Raw genomic sequence first — 13114 nt, 5'->3', positions numbered from 1 at the left:
GAGTTCTCTCTCTGTTTCCCATCTATGGAGTGTGGTTTATCCTTCCTGTCTTAATACGTCTCCCTGCATGATTTTACTGAGGAACCACCAGCATATCCCCCAAATCATTTGATCAATGCCTTTTCGATCCCAGACTGCAAATCTGAGGATTCAATAATTTTTGGTGAGTTGGGGACACTAAAGTAGGAGCCGCTTCACCGCCTCAAAAGTTTTGGAGCACCGTTTCACTTTTCACTGAAGCACCTGAGCACTTTTTTATGTTTTTGTTTTCTCTTAACATTGATACATTAGGCACTGTTTATTAGGATGTATATTGCTTGATATAGGCTGCTAGCTCTGTTTTTATGTTTTTTTTTTATTGCTTTAAGGTTGTAGCACCTTTTGTGCAGCAGCTGCGGTCTTCCTATTCATTTTCATAAAGTTTTGTTTATTCATATTTTACTATTTAACTCTTCAGTGCGAGTTTTTTTAAATTGGATCTAAAGGGGTCTTAAGAGCTACTGAAAATTAAATCTAGAAAATAGAGGGTGTTATACTGAGTTTAATGTGTAAAAATGTAAAATACTGTAGCTTACCAGTCCTTGGATGTGGTAGATGCATTGGCTTCCATTTTATTTAAAATCTTATTTTTTTCCCCCTACACTTTCTCTCCAGGGTAGGTACAACTAGGGCCGAAACAACTAATTGATTGATCGAAATCTATTACTATTTTCATAATCGATTAATCGGGCACTAACATAATGGGGTAAAAAAAAACTAAAATGAGCCCTTTATAGTACAAAAAGAGCAAGTTGCTACTGTAAATATTACTTTCACTGTCCCATAGTAAAAAAGGAACCCCTTACAATAGTGAATATTTTCTCTTTTTGTACTAATTTTCGTTTTTTTTTTTAACGCCGTTGTGTTACTAAACATCTCAGGCCTGGGTCACACCTTTTTGTTTTTTTGGTGCTTTTTGCAGAAACGCACTACAGTTAATTTACATGGTTTCCTATGAGACGCGTTCACATCCATGATTTTTTTTTCAGCTGCTGCATATTTGGAAAAGACTAGGACTTTTTTTTTTTTTTAACGCAAAACTGTGCTATTTTGTTTTTTTTTGGTTCAATATACTTCGATGGAGAAGCTGCAGAAAAGCATGTAATAATGCGTTTTTGCGGCAATTAGTGTTTTTTAATCTGCCCAACAACAAACTGGCCAAAAAATATGTAAAAATACAAATTGCAGCAAAATTACTTTATTTTTATTTTTTTAAGGTTATTAACCGATATTAATCGAAACAATAATCTACCAACTAATCGATTATGAAAATAATCGTTAGTTGCAGCCCTAGTGACAACGCATATTCGCTGTTACTGTATCTGTGGAGGAGCAGTGTTGTCACCCTAGGCTGCTCTCCTGCTTTGGACCACAAACCCATCCCCCTCCTTCTCATCTTTATTGCTTTGGCAGGAGGTGTTCTGTAGTTCTCAGAAGATAGTTTGTAAAGCTGATAACCTTGTTTGTGATATCAGTTTGGTGCAAAGAAACGTACAAGGACATGGGAATTCTGGCAAGATTAAAAGGGTGTTTTTCTGTAATTTCAGAAAATGTCTGAAAATAAGTGAATGCAGTCCCCACATCTATGGTATAGCACTCTGCAATATATTTTTTTGGTAATATATTGCAGCTTACTTTTTCAGAGAGGTTTTTCTGTCCCAGATTTCCTTAAATCCAGCTAAACATTTTTTTCCCTAATAGGATAACTTCAATTTTATAGAAAAAATAATAAATGCACATATTTTTGCAGAAAAAAGTATGCGTTTATTTTTTATGTGAATGAATGATGTTGCTGTGTGGGCAGAGTCTCGCAAAGCCATGCTCATTTCAAAAAGTGCCAGTGGATGCGGGGAGAAGAACCTTTATGCTGTCAGAGGTAAAGGGGGATTGGAGGGAGAGGCGGCAGGAGCTGCAACATGTTACATGTTCTACTCAAAATATGGGTGGAACATGTAACATATTCTGAAGATAAAACTATAGGCAAAACTTTTTATTTTTTAAACCTTGGATAGAGTAAGGGAGGGTCAAAACCCCTGTCAATATTTTTTTTTTTTTAATTTTTTTTTTCACCATCTTTCCTGTTTTGGAGGTTTCCCTTAACTGGATGCGGACTGCCCCATGCATATTTACTACAGCGGGAAAGCTGCTCTGTGCAGAATCATGTTCGGGCACATGATTCTGCATTTCCAGGTCTGGGGTGCGCACACGTGCCCCCGACGTTCCACTCCTGCTGTGATTGGACACCACGGGAGCCATTCAGCAGGTCCGGTGGACGCAATGTCTGCAGGGACCCCAAAGATCGTAGGAGGCACAGGCAGAATGGCGTTCTGCACATGTAAACCATGCAGATCGCCGTTCTGTGACAAGGGAAGGCAGGGATCTTGTGCAGAAACACGACTCTCTGCTTTCCCACAGTACAAGCACCCCCCACACGGATCCCTAGGAACACCTTTAACCCCTTGTTCGCCCCTGATGTTAACCCCATTCCCTGCCAGTGTCAGTACAGTAACAGTGCATATTTATTTTTAGCACTGATCACTGTATTAGTGTCACTGAGCCCCAAAAAGTGTCAGGTGTCCGATTTGTCCACCTCAATATCGCAGTCCCGCTATAAGTCTTTGTAAGAAAAATGTATATATGTACCCATTTTCAGTCTGGTCATGTGATTCGGCTTCCTTGGGACAGCTAGCAGCGGCTGCAGGGGAGAGGAGGGACCACTGACAATGGCTGCACCATGGGAGCCAATGGCTGATGTCATCACTCCTGGCTTTCACAGCCACTGTTGAGCAATCTCACCCCCATAAGAATAGCTTTGTTGATGAGGCTACAGCCCCCTCCCTCTCCCACAATTAAATAACATTCTCCTAAGTGCTTTTGACTTTTTTTTTTTTTTTTTTTTTTTTGTGCTACAGTACAGCACTTCCTCCCTTCTTGCCTGGACGAAAGTGATGTTGCACTCAATTCTACATATGTGTTGAACACGCCTGTCATGCTTTTTGGACCCAGCAGAGACCTTCAGCACATCTGCACTTGCATCTGTGTTCTGTGCAGATGTGCAAATGCAGTGTTATGGGGCTCCTCTATAGCTGCTTGACTGCATATGCTTTGGGAAAATCGTGTACAGATGCATCGCAGGTCTCTGGCCCCAAGCCTTAGTAGACCCCTTTTGGCATATCTGGGCATGCACCAGACCTTCAGATATGGCGGTGCCAGTGATGCGGTGGGGCCAGCTTTACATTTTCCGATTTAAGTTTTTTTTTTTTTTATTGAGTATAGGACATGCCAGGTTTACTGCTATCTGATACATTGTTGGAGAGATTTTATGTCTCCCTGAGAATGTTTTTTTTTTTTTTTTTTTTTTTTTACCAGACAGGAAGTTAGAAAAACCTAGAACAGATGCAGACAGTAATAAAAGGCTGACAGAGGTTCTAGCTTTCCACTATTCTATGTGAGAAGAAAAGTTTTTTTGGCTTTAGATGTGCCCAGTATCAGAGTACAAAGATCAGGCAGACTCTTCCCTGTAGAAGTCAATGTAACATTGCTGTCCATCCCACTTGGACTTGTGAACTTCAGGAGTGAGATAGTGCTTCAACTATTCAAATGAAAGCCAGGTCTGTGTGACGTTCATACTTATGAGCGAACGAAGCGTCCAGCTTCTGTGGGCAATAAATCTGTTGTGCCAGTCCCTGCTCTTCCTGTTTTGAGGAATCTGAATATTTTAGTAGGTAAGTAAAAGCTTATTACGTGATGAAGGGATCTGCTGGAGTTCATTCCATTGTGTAGTCATTTGTTTAACCCCGAAGTCCATTTGTACTCTTCTTTTTGTTTTGTATCGGCTGGTGCCCCTAATAACCAGTGAATAGCCGCTGCCACTGGGTTACCTGCTCTCTTATGACGTCATTGGCCTAACATGGACCTGTCCATGTATGATCAATGACGTCACTAGGTGTCCCCACCCCTTGGTTTACGTCGGCGACGTGTCAGGTCGGGTTCACATATGTGTAGCCGTGGGTCACAGCATGGGGTCGGATGCATTCTGTACACCGATTTTGGGTCCGAATTTTTGCCTGAAATCGCAGCTGAACCGGACCCAAAGAGGCATGGGACCTTTCTGCAATCCGGACCGCGGCCACCCCGGACCTGTGTGAACCGTCTCCATTGAGAGCCGGTCACTTTATCTGTCATGTGAATTGGATATGGAGAAACCCCACATCCAGTTCACATGTGTGAACCCAGCCTCAGTCAGCGGGAGCAAAGTGTCAGTGCAGTCAGGATTTATTTTTTCCCTGTGCAGGATGGGCAGGCGGCGTTCATTATTTTATATATATATATATATATATATATATATATATATATATATATATATATATATATATATATATATATATATATATAATATATATATATAATATAATTTTTTTATTTTTTTTTTGGTGAATGAGCAAGTTCCTCTGATCCAGGTATCTAGCCATTACAATTTGGTCCTCATCAAAGTTGCTCAAATCCTTATACTTGCCAATGTTTTCTATTTTCAGCATAGCAACTTCAGAGACAACATGTTTTTGATGCCATTGTAATGAGATAATTTAATATTATTCACTTGAAATGTCAGTAGTCATAATCTTATGGCAGATAGGCGTATGTTACATCCATCGGGTATACATATATATCATAATACAATAATTTGCCTTTTATTGTTCCCTGCAAGCAGTAGGTTGGCTTTTGCTTGGCTTCAGCGATCTTGTTACTATTACTGTAATTGTAGTAGTTTAGTTGATAAGATATATTGGGTTGCTCTAGCACAGGAGTGTGCAGTGTATCGGTCAGGACCTGAAACTCTATCCCAGAATGTGAATATGTATTCTAGAAGTGCTATTTACACACCGCTCCTTAAGTCTCTTTGTATGAAATACTCATATTCCACTTCACACCACTGTTCTTTTTGTTTCTTACTTTGCTGCCATCTTGTGGACTAATTTAATATAGCGTCTCCTTATACCATAGTGCTTCTGTATTGATCTTTCACAATTTTGTTGAAGCGCATTTTGTGTGGGTTTTTTTTTTTTTTCCAATGAGTTTGACCTGTGATTCATAGGAACAAATCACCAGCTGACTATAGCAAATACTTTCTAGCTACAAATCACGGTCAATAGCAGATCTTAGAAATGATTAATCACTGTTACAAAATTGCCATGGCCTTTACCCTAAGGCTTCATTCACACCTAAGCGTAGTGCCACGACAGCTGCTGCTGCACCACCATTTCTCTAGCTTTTTATTTTTTGGCACAATTTAGGAGCAGCACCATTCCTATGGGCCTCTCTCAGCTCCAAAAATGCTCCAAATATTGGCACATGGCCAGGAGAGTTTGGCGTTATGATTTTTGTCGCTCGATCGATCGTGGCAAAATCGCACTGTGTTTGGGGTGCCATTAGGGCTGGTTCACAACACACAAATTCACTCCAGATCTGTTCTGGTTAAATTTCTGCATGCGTGGTTTTAATGTGTTTCTAGATGCTTTTTTTTTTTTTTCCTCACCCCCCCCCCCACTGTACTGGGGGTCCAGAATCACGGCAAAACACGGGACGTGCTTGTGATGCTACTACATCTTAATGGCACCGCATTGCTGTCACCCAAAAGAAGCTCCTACTACTTTTTGAACGACGAGCTTCACACGGCGTGGTTTCTGCAATTTCAGTGCGATTTTATTGTGTCGCAAAATCGCACCACATTTCAGGTACCTTTTTAAGAAATGGTGACATCACAAACCTGTCCTGCGTTTTTCCATGATTCTGGAATTACCAGATTCTGCCCAATATTCTGGTATGCCCAGGTTTGATTGGAGCCCCCTGTGCCTTGGGAGGTCTCTGATGAAGATACTGTGTGTGATGGCCATGAAATGTATATCTATGCACAAGATCATTCATGGAAGCATAATGAAGGTCTGATCACACCGCATGTGATGATGCAGTCTCCTTTTTGGCCTCCCGAGCCACAGGGTGTACTGTTGCTTGCTTCCATTTGTAAGTATTTTAAAGCTTTGAAAACCATTTGAACTCAAAGCCTGTTAGTAGCTTTTTTTTAGCTAGGAAGGCAGGTGGCTCATTGTATCTGCTTTCTGAACGCATTATTATTATTATTATTATTATTATTTTTTTTTTTAATAGTAGTCTGATTTTAGGACCAAGCCTGCAAATTGCCATTCTCATGTCCTTTGGAAGTTCATTACTAGACACTGATGGGTTTTCATTGGACTGGGGATGGTAGTTGGTAAGGATTATCCATGAAGTCAGGTCTAAGGAACAGAAAGAGAATTCAGGATCACAGCGGCACTCAGAAGAATGTGGCAGCAGTGATGATGTTTTACTTTTTAACATTTTTTGTTGTTGTATGATGTATGCGTATATACACCGCTCAAAAAAATGAAAGGAATGCTTTTTAATCAAAGTATAGCATCAAGTAAATTCAACTCCTGGGATATGGATCTGGACACAAGTAGCAGAGGGGGTTGCTAATCAGTTTCAGCTGCTTTGGTGTTAATGAAATTAACAGGCGCACTAGATGGGTAACAATGAGATGACCTCCAAAACAGGAATGGTTTTACAGGTGGAGGCCACTGAGCTTTTTTTACCTACTCCTCTTTTCTGACTGATTCTCACTAGTTTTGCAACTGGCTAGGGTCATTGTCACTTCTGGTAGCATGAGGCGATACCTGGACCCACAGGCAGTCCAACTCCTCCAGGATGGCACAATAATACGTGCCATTGCCAGAAGGTTTGCTGTGTCTCCCAGCACAGTCTCGGGAGCATGAAGAAGATTCCAGGAGACAGGCAGTTACACTAGAATTGGCAGGTCCGCCACTGGCACCCTGTGCTTTTCACAGATGAGGGCAGGTTCACCCTGAGCACATAGGACAGATGTGAATGGGGCTTCGCCAGACTCTGATAACATTATGCTGTCTGTGACATCGTTCAGCTTGACCGGTTTGATGGTGGGTCAGTGATGGTCCGGGGAGGCATATCCATAGAGGGATGCACAGACCTCTCCAGGCTAGACAATGGCACCCTGACTGCCCTTATCGGTATGAAATCCTTGGATCCATTGTCAGACCCTATGCTGGTGCAGTGGGTCCTGGGTTCCTCCTGGTGCATGACAATGCCTGGCCTCATGTGAGAGTATGCAGCCGGGTCCTGGAGGATGAAGGAATTGATACCATTGAATGGCCCTCACGCTCGCCTGACCTAAATCCAATAAAACACCTCTGGGACATTATCGGTCCATCTGACGCTGCCAGGTTGCACCTCAGTCTGTTCAGGAGCTCAGTGATGCCCTGGTCCAGATCTGCGAGGAAAATACCCTAGGATATTATCCATCGTCTCATTAGGAGATGTTGTCAGGCAGGTATACAAGCACATGGAGGCCATACAAACTACTGAGTACCATTTTGAGTTGCTGCAATGAAATTTCATCAAAATGGACTAGCCTGCTGCATCAATTTTCACTTTGATTTTTGAGGTGTCTTTGAATTCAGCCCTCTGTAGATTGATATTAATTTCCTTCAAATGATGTGGCATCCTTCCTAACACATTACCCAGTCCATATCATTATTGATATCCGGCATATTTTTCCCTATTGAGATCTGATGTATTTACAAAGTGTTTCTTTCATTTTTTGAGCAGTGTATTGTTTCGAGTGTTTTTTAATGAAGTGTAAATCTTTTGATTTAGAAAATTCGTCCCAGATCAGAGCAGAAGGAGAATGAGCTGATAATTTCTCGGCTGCGGTATCTGTACGAGGAAAAACAGAGGGATCATGTTCACATTGTAGAGTCAAAGCAGGTAATGTAACTTACACTGTGGTATACAGTGCATCTGGAAAGTATTCACAGTGCTTTACTTTTTCCACATTTTGTTAGTAGGGAAAAAGGTATTTGATACCCTGCTGATTTTGTACGTTTGTCCACTGACAAATGATCAGTCTACAATTTTTTGGGTTAGGTTTAGCAGTGAGAGACAGAATAACAGCAAGAATATCCAGAAAAAAGCATTTCAAGAAAGTTCAAAGAAAGTTCTAAGTTGATTTGCATTTTAATGAGTGAAATGAGTATTTGACCGCAAGTTAGTTCACAAGGCTAAACCTCCCTGCCTCGCGTTTTCGCGGATTTGATTTTCGTCAGTGGACGACAATGTTGTGTACTTTTGTTTTCGTCACTGTAAAAATGCCATTGACGAAATTAATGCTGTTGTCATTGGCAGCATTCCTCCTCCTCCTCCTCAAAGCACGATGCGTTGAGTTGATGCCAAAGAGCTTGATTTTTGGTCTCATCTGACCACAACACTTTCACCCAGTTCTCTGAATCATTCATATGTTCATTTGCATACTTCAGATGGGCCTCTACATGTTCTTTCTTGAGCAGGGGGACCTTGCGGGCGCTCCAGGATTTCTGGTGACTGGTCCCAGCTGCCTTGAAAGCATTGACAGGATTCCCCCGCATAGTTCTGGGCTGATTACTCCCTGTTCTCATGATCATTGAAACTCCACGAGGTGAGATCTTGCATGGAGCCTCAGACCAAGGGTGATTGACAGTTATATTGTGTTTCTTCCATTTGCGAATAATCGCACCAACTGTTGTCACCCTCTAACCAAGCTGCTTGGCAATGGTCTTGTAGCCCATTCCAGCCTTGTGTAGGTCTACAATCTTGTCCCGGACATCCTTGAACTCTTTGGTCTTGGCCATGGTGGAGAGATTCTAATCTGATTGCTTCTGTAGACAGGAGTCTTTTATACAGGTAACAAGCTGAGATTTGGAGTTCTCCTAATCTCAACCCATTACCTGTATAGAAGACAAGTGGGAGCCAGAAATCTTGCTGATAGGGATCAAATACTTATTTCACTCATTAAAATGCAAATCAATTTATAACTTTTTGAAATGCGTTTTTCTTTATTTTTGTTATGCCAAAATCAGCAGGTGATCAAATACCTTTTTCCCTCACTTATGTTACAGCCTTATTCCAAAAGTGATTAAATTCATTATTTTCCTCAACATTTCGCAAACAATACACCATAATGGCAACGTGAAAAAAGTTTGTTTGAAATCTTTGCAAATTTATTAAAAATTAAAAACGAAAAAATCACATGTACATAAGTATTCACAGCCATTGCTATGACACTCAAAATTTCTAGTGCATCCTGTTTCCATTGATCATCCCTGAGATGTTTCTACAAATTGATAGGAGTCCACATGTGGTAAATTCAGTTGATTGAACATGATTTGGGAAGGCACACACCTGGCTATATAAGGTCCCACAGTTAACGGTGCATGTCAGAGCACAAACCAAGCCATGAAGTCCAAGGAAATATCTGTAGACCTCCGAGACAGGATTGTATGGAGGTACAGAAACCTTTCTGCAGCATTGACGGTCCCAATGAGCACAGTGGCCTCCATCATCCGGAAATGGAAGAAGTTTGGAGCCACCAGGACCCTTCCTAGAGCGGGGCTGGCCAGCCAAACTGAGCGATTGGGGGAGAAGGGCCTTCATCAGAAAGGAGACCAAGAACCTGATGGTCACTCTGACATAGCTCCAGCATTTTCCTGTGGAGAGAGGAAAACCTTCCAGAAGAGCAACTGCAGCACTCCACCAATCAAGCCTGTATGGTAGTGTGGCCAGACAGAAGCCACTCTTCATTAAAAGGCACATGAGAGCCCATCTGGAGTTTGCCAAAAGGCACCTGAAGGACTTGGACCATGAAAAACAAAATTCTCTGTTCTGATGAACCAAATCTTGAACTCTTTTGCCGAATGGCAAGCTTCATGTCTGGTGGAAACCAGGCACTGCTCATCACCTGACCAATACATCCCTTCAATGAAGTATGGTGGGTGGCATCATGCAGGGTGGTTTTAGTGGCAGAAACTGGGAGACTAGTCGGGATCGAGGGAAAGATAAATGCAGCAGTGTGCAGAGATCTTTGATGAAAACCTGCTCTGGACCTCAGACTGGGGCGAAGGTTCATCTTCCAACAGGACAACGACCCTAAGCACACAGCCAAGATAGCAAATGAGTGGCTATAGGACAACTCTGTGAATGTCCTTGAGTGGCCCAGCCAGAGCCCAGACTTTAACGTGGTTAAATATCTCTGGAGAGATCTGAGAATGGCTGTGCACCTATGCTCCCCATCCAACCAGATGGATCTTGAGAGGTCCTGCCACGAAGAATGGGAGAAATGGCCCAAAAAATAGGTGTGCCAAGCAGTGTTAATTTTGGCAGCAAATTTCAATTTAGTTTTAGTCTTAGGACTAAAATTGAATTCAGTTTTAGTCCCATTTTAGTCTTCTGCAGTTGTTTTAGTCGTATTTAGTCGACTAAATCTCCAGTACATTTCAGTCGACTAAAATGTCCTACGTTTTAGTCGACTAAAACCTAATAGGTGTAATTAAATTGTAATGTGTTAGTTAACCTGTCTCCACAATTTCTCACTAAATATTCATTTAGTCAAATAAAATGTTTTAGTCAATGAAATTAATACTGGTGTCAAGCTTGTAGCATCCTGCTACTTGAGGCTGTAATTGTTGTCAAAGGTGCTTCAACAAAGTATTGAGCAAAGTCTGTGAATACTTATGTAGATGGGATTTGTTTTATTTTTTTTTGTTTTTTCTTTTTAATAAATTTGCGACGATTTTAAACAGACTTCTTTCACGTTGTCATTATGAGGAAAATAATGAATTTAATCCATTTTGGAATAAGGCTGTAACATATAACAAAATGTGGAAAAAGTGAAGCGGTGTGAATACTTTCCAGATGCATTGTACAGTTGTGTTTACTCGTTTGGGGTCAGTGATGGATGGTGTTTTGTGTTTAGTCTTTATTGTGTTTTAAATTTTTTTTACAACTGTAGTAATAGTGTCAATTGTCAAAGCTCTTAGTTTAGAGGTATGTGTGAACATCCTTGGAAGTATGATGTCATTTCAGTAATAATCCTGCTACAGAGGTATAAACATTCCATATGCCATTCCAGCGTATAGACTAAAGGAAGGTCCTGCGGCACGTCTGAATGTGTGGGATGCCTTGTACATATGCGCACACTCGGGATTTCCCCAAAAATTTGCAAAGATGGGAGTGTGGAACTAACAGAACCTCCCCCATCTTTGTGCAGGAAATATCTTGCGTGTGCACAAATGTGGCACAGTGCCTTTGCCAGAGCTCGGTGAATGGACAGTGTTTCAACATATCTGCGCACATGCCATAAGGGTGGTGCAGGGTTGGGGGGGAGGGGGTATTCCCCCCCCAATGGTGTTGGGGGTTTCTGGCTTCTGTGAGGAACTCTGTTCCCACTCATTCCTTTTTTTCTTTCGTATAGAAATTCTGATTTTGGTCTTTACTAGGCTACAGAGAACAAATGTTTTGGTAATGCCATTTGTAGTCTGTGTCTAATGATCTTTGATTGCTAGTAAAACAACTTTTTGCTGTGATTGCAGAACTCCCAGAATGCAGCCAACCCTCTGACTGAGTTGCAGAGCAGTGCATCGCGCTTCAAACTGGAGCTGCTGAAGAGCAAAGCAAAGAGATCGCTGACAGAATCGCTAGAAAGTATTCTATCCAGGGTAACTATTCATTTGGCTTCTTTCACCCTTCTACACCATTGACAGGATCACTAAAAACATTTGCTTAAGGGTAATATCCAGCCCTAAGGCCCCTTGTATACCGCAGCTTGAAAAAGCTATGTACAGTGTTTTTCTTTTTTACTGAGCTAAAATGTAGCCCATTATTTACAATGTGCCTGTGCACACATGTTCGTAAGCAAGCACCAAGTATTTCTAAAAATAGGTCAGTATATTGCGCCGGGGCACACAGACGAGCATATGCACATAAATATAAATTAATTTTCCCTAGGATGGTATTGTGTGCACGAATGTGCAAATATGCGCAAAACAAACACCTGAAATTTTCACACGGTACTGTTCAGCATTTACTCCATGGCCCACTGACCTTCGGTGAATCATTGCTGAGCAATTCTGCCGGGGGTAGCTGTGAAATCATTACTATGCCACAACCATTGTAATGGAATATTTAATTATATTTTATTATTAACCAACTCCCTACTTCCAGCCTTTACTCACTTTCTTGTAAAATTCCCCGTTTTTGGCCATTGAATCTAGGCACAGCTAAATTTATTGTTTGTGTTAAAGTAGAAGTCCAGCCTAACACTAAAATCCCTGCATCTACAGACATCCATGATCTAACACTAACCTATCTAGCCCTGTAAAGATGAAATCCATGTACTGTATTAATCGGTGTATAACACGCACCCCAAGTTTAGGAGGGAAGTTTAAGGGAAAAAAAACGTACATTTAAATGCCCGTCACTGCAGCCTTGTCCCAGTGCAGCCTTGTCCCAGTGCAGCCTTGTCCCAGTGCAGCCTTGTCCCAGTGCAGCCTTGTCCCAGTGCAGCCTTGTCCCAGTGCAGCCTTGTCCCAGTGCAGCCTTGTCCCAGTGCAGCCTTGTCCCAGTGCAGCCTTGTCCCAGTGCAGCCTTGTCCCAGTGCAGCCTTGTCCCAGTGCAGCCTTGCCCCCAGTGTCCATAGCTTGGATGACTTAAAATTGGCACCACCGAGACTTGCCGGAGGGGAGCGACTGCCGCCGAGATCGCAGGGACTGGGCGGAGCTGAGATACACATAGCCGAGTGTACTCAGCTCCGCTCATAGTCACACCCAGTCCTGCCCTATGATGGATATAAAATCAGTCCTATGGCGGGACTGGGTGTGGCTGAGCCGACTACACTCGGCTATGTGTATTTAGGCGGCGATCGCTCTGCTCACAGTCAGCGGGGATCAGCGTATAACACGCACCCGCGATTTTCCCCTGATTTTAAGGGGAAAAAAGTGCGTGTTAGAAGCCGATAAATACGGTACATACCTTTTTTCAAGCAGATCCGACCTGATCCCACACTGAGCTGTCAGCGGTGGCTTTGCTGCTTGGCAGGTGCAGAGGACACAGCCGACAATGGAAGCTCCATAGTAACTCTATGGGTGAGGTCCAATCCGCATTCATTTCACAGTCGTTGACGGCTGTTTCCTTTGCA

At 42.1% G+C, this 13114-nt stretch overlaps 1 protein-coding gene across 8 annotated transcripts in view; it reads left to right on the top strand.

The window, feature by feature from the left end:
* The window catches only part of TBC1D1 (TBC1 domain family member 1), a 311597-nt gene that overhangs the window by 168482 nt on the left and 130001 nt on the right, over window positions 1-13114 (top strand). For all 8 annotated transcript variants that reach the window (XM_077477646.1, XM_077477649.1, XM_077477648.1 and 5 more), the window contains 2 exons: window positions 7765-7875; window positions 11511-11636. In XM_077477646.1, the coding sequence (XP_077333772.1) occupies window positions 7765-7875; window positions 11511-11636 (237 nt within the window). The remainder of the gene's footprint in view (window positions 1-7764; window positions 7876-11510; window positions 11637-13114) is intronic.

This window comes from Lithobates pipiens, unplaced genomic scaffold, assembly GCF_037356315.1.
Source record: "Lithobates pipiens isolate NorthernLeopardFrog02 unplaced genomic scaffold, aLitPip1_a1.2 Scaffold_13, whole genome shotgun sequence".
NCBI classification, from domain to species: domain Eukaryota; kingdom Metazoa; phylum Chordata; class Amphibia; order Anura; family Ranidae; genus Lithobates; species Lithobates pipiens.
This window is presented reverse-complemented; position numbering and strand designations above follow the sequence as displayed.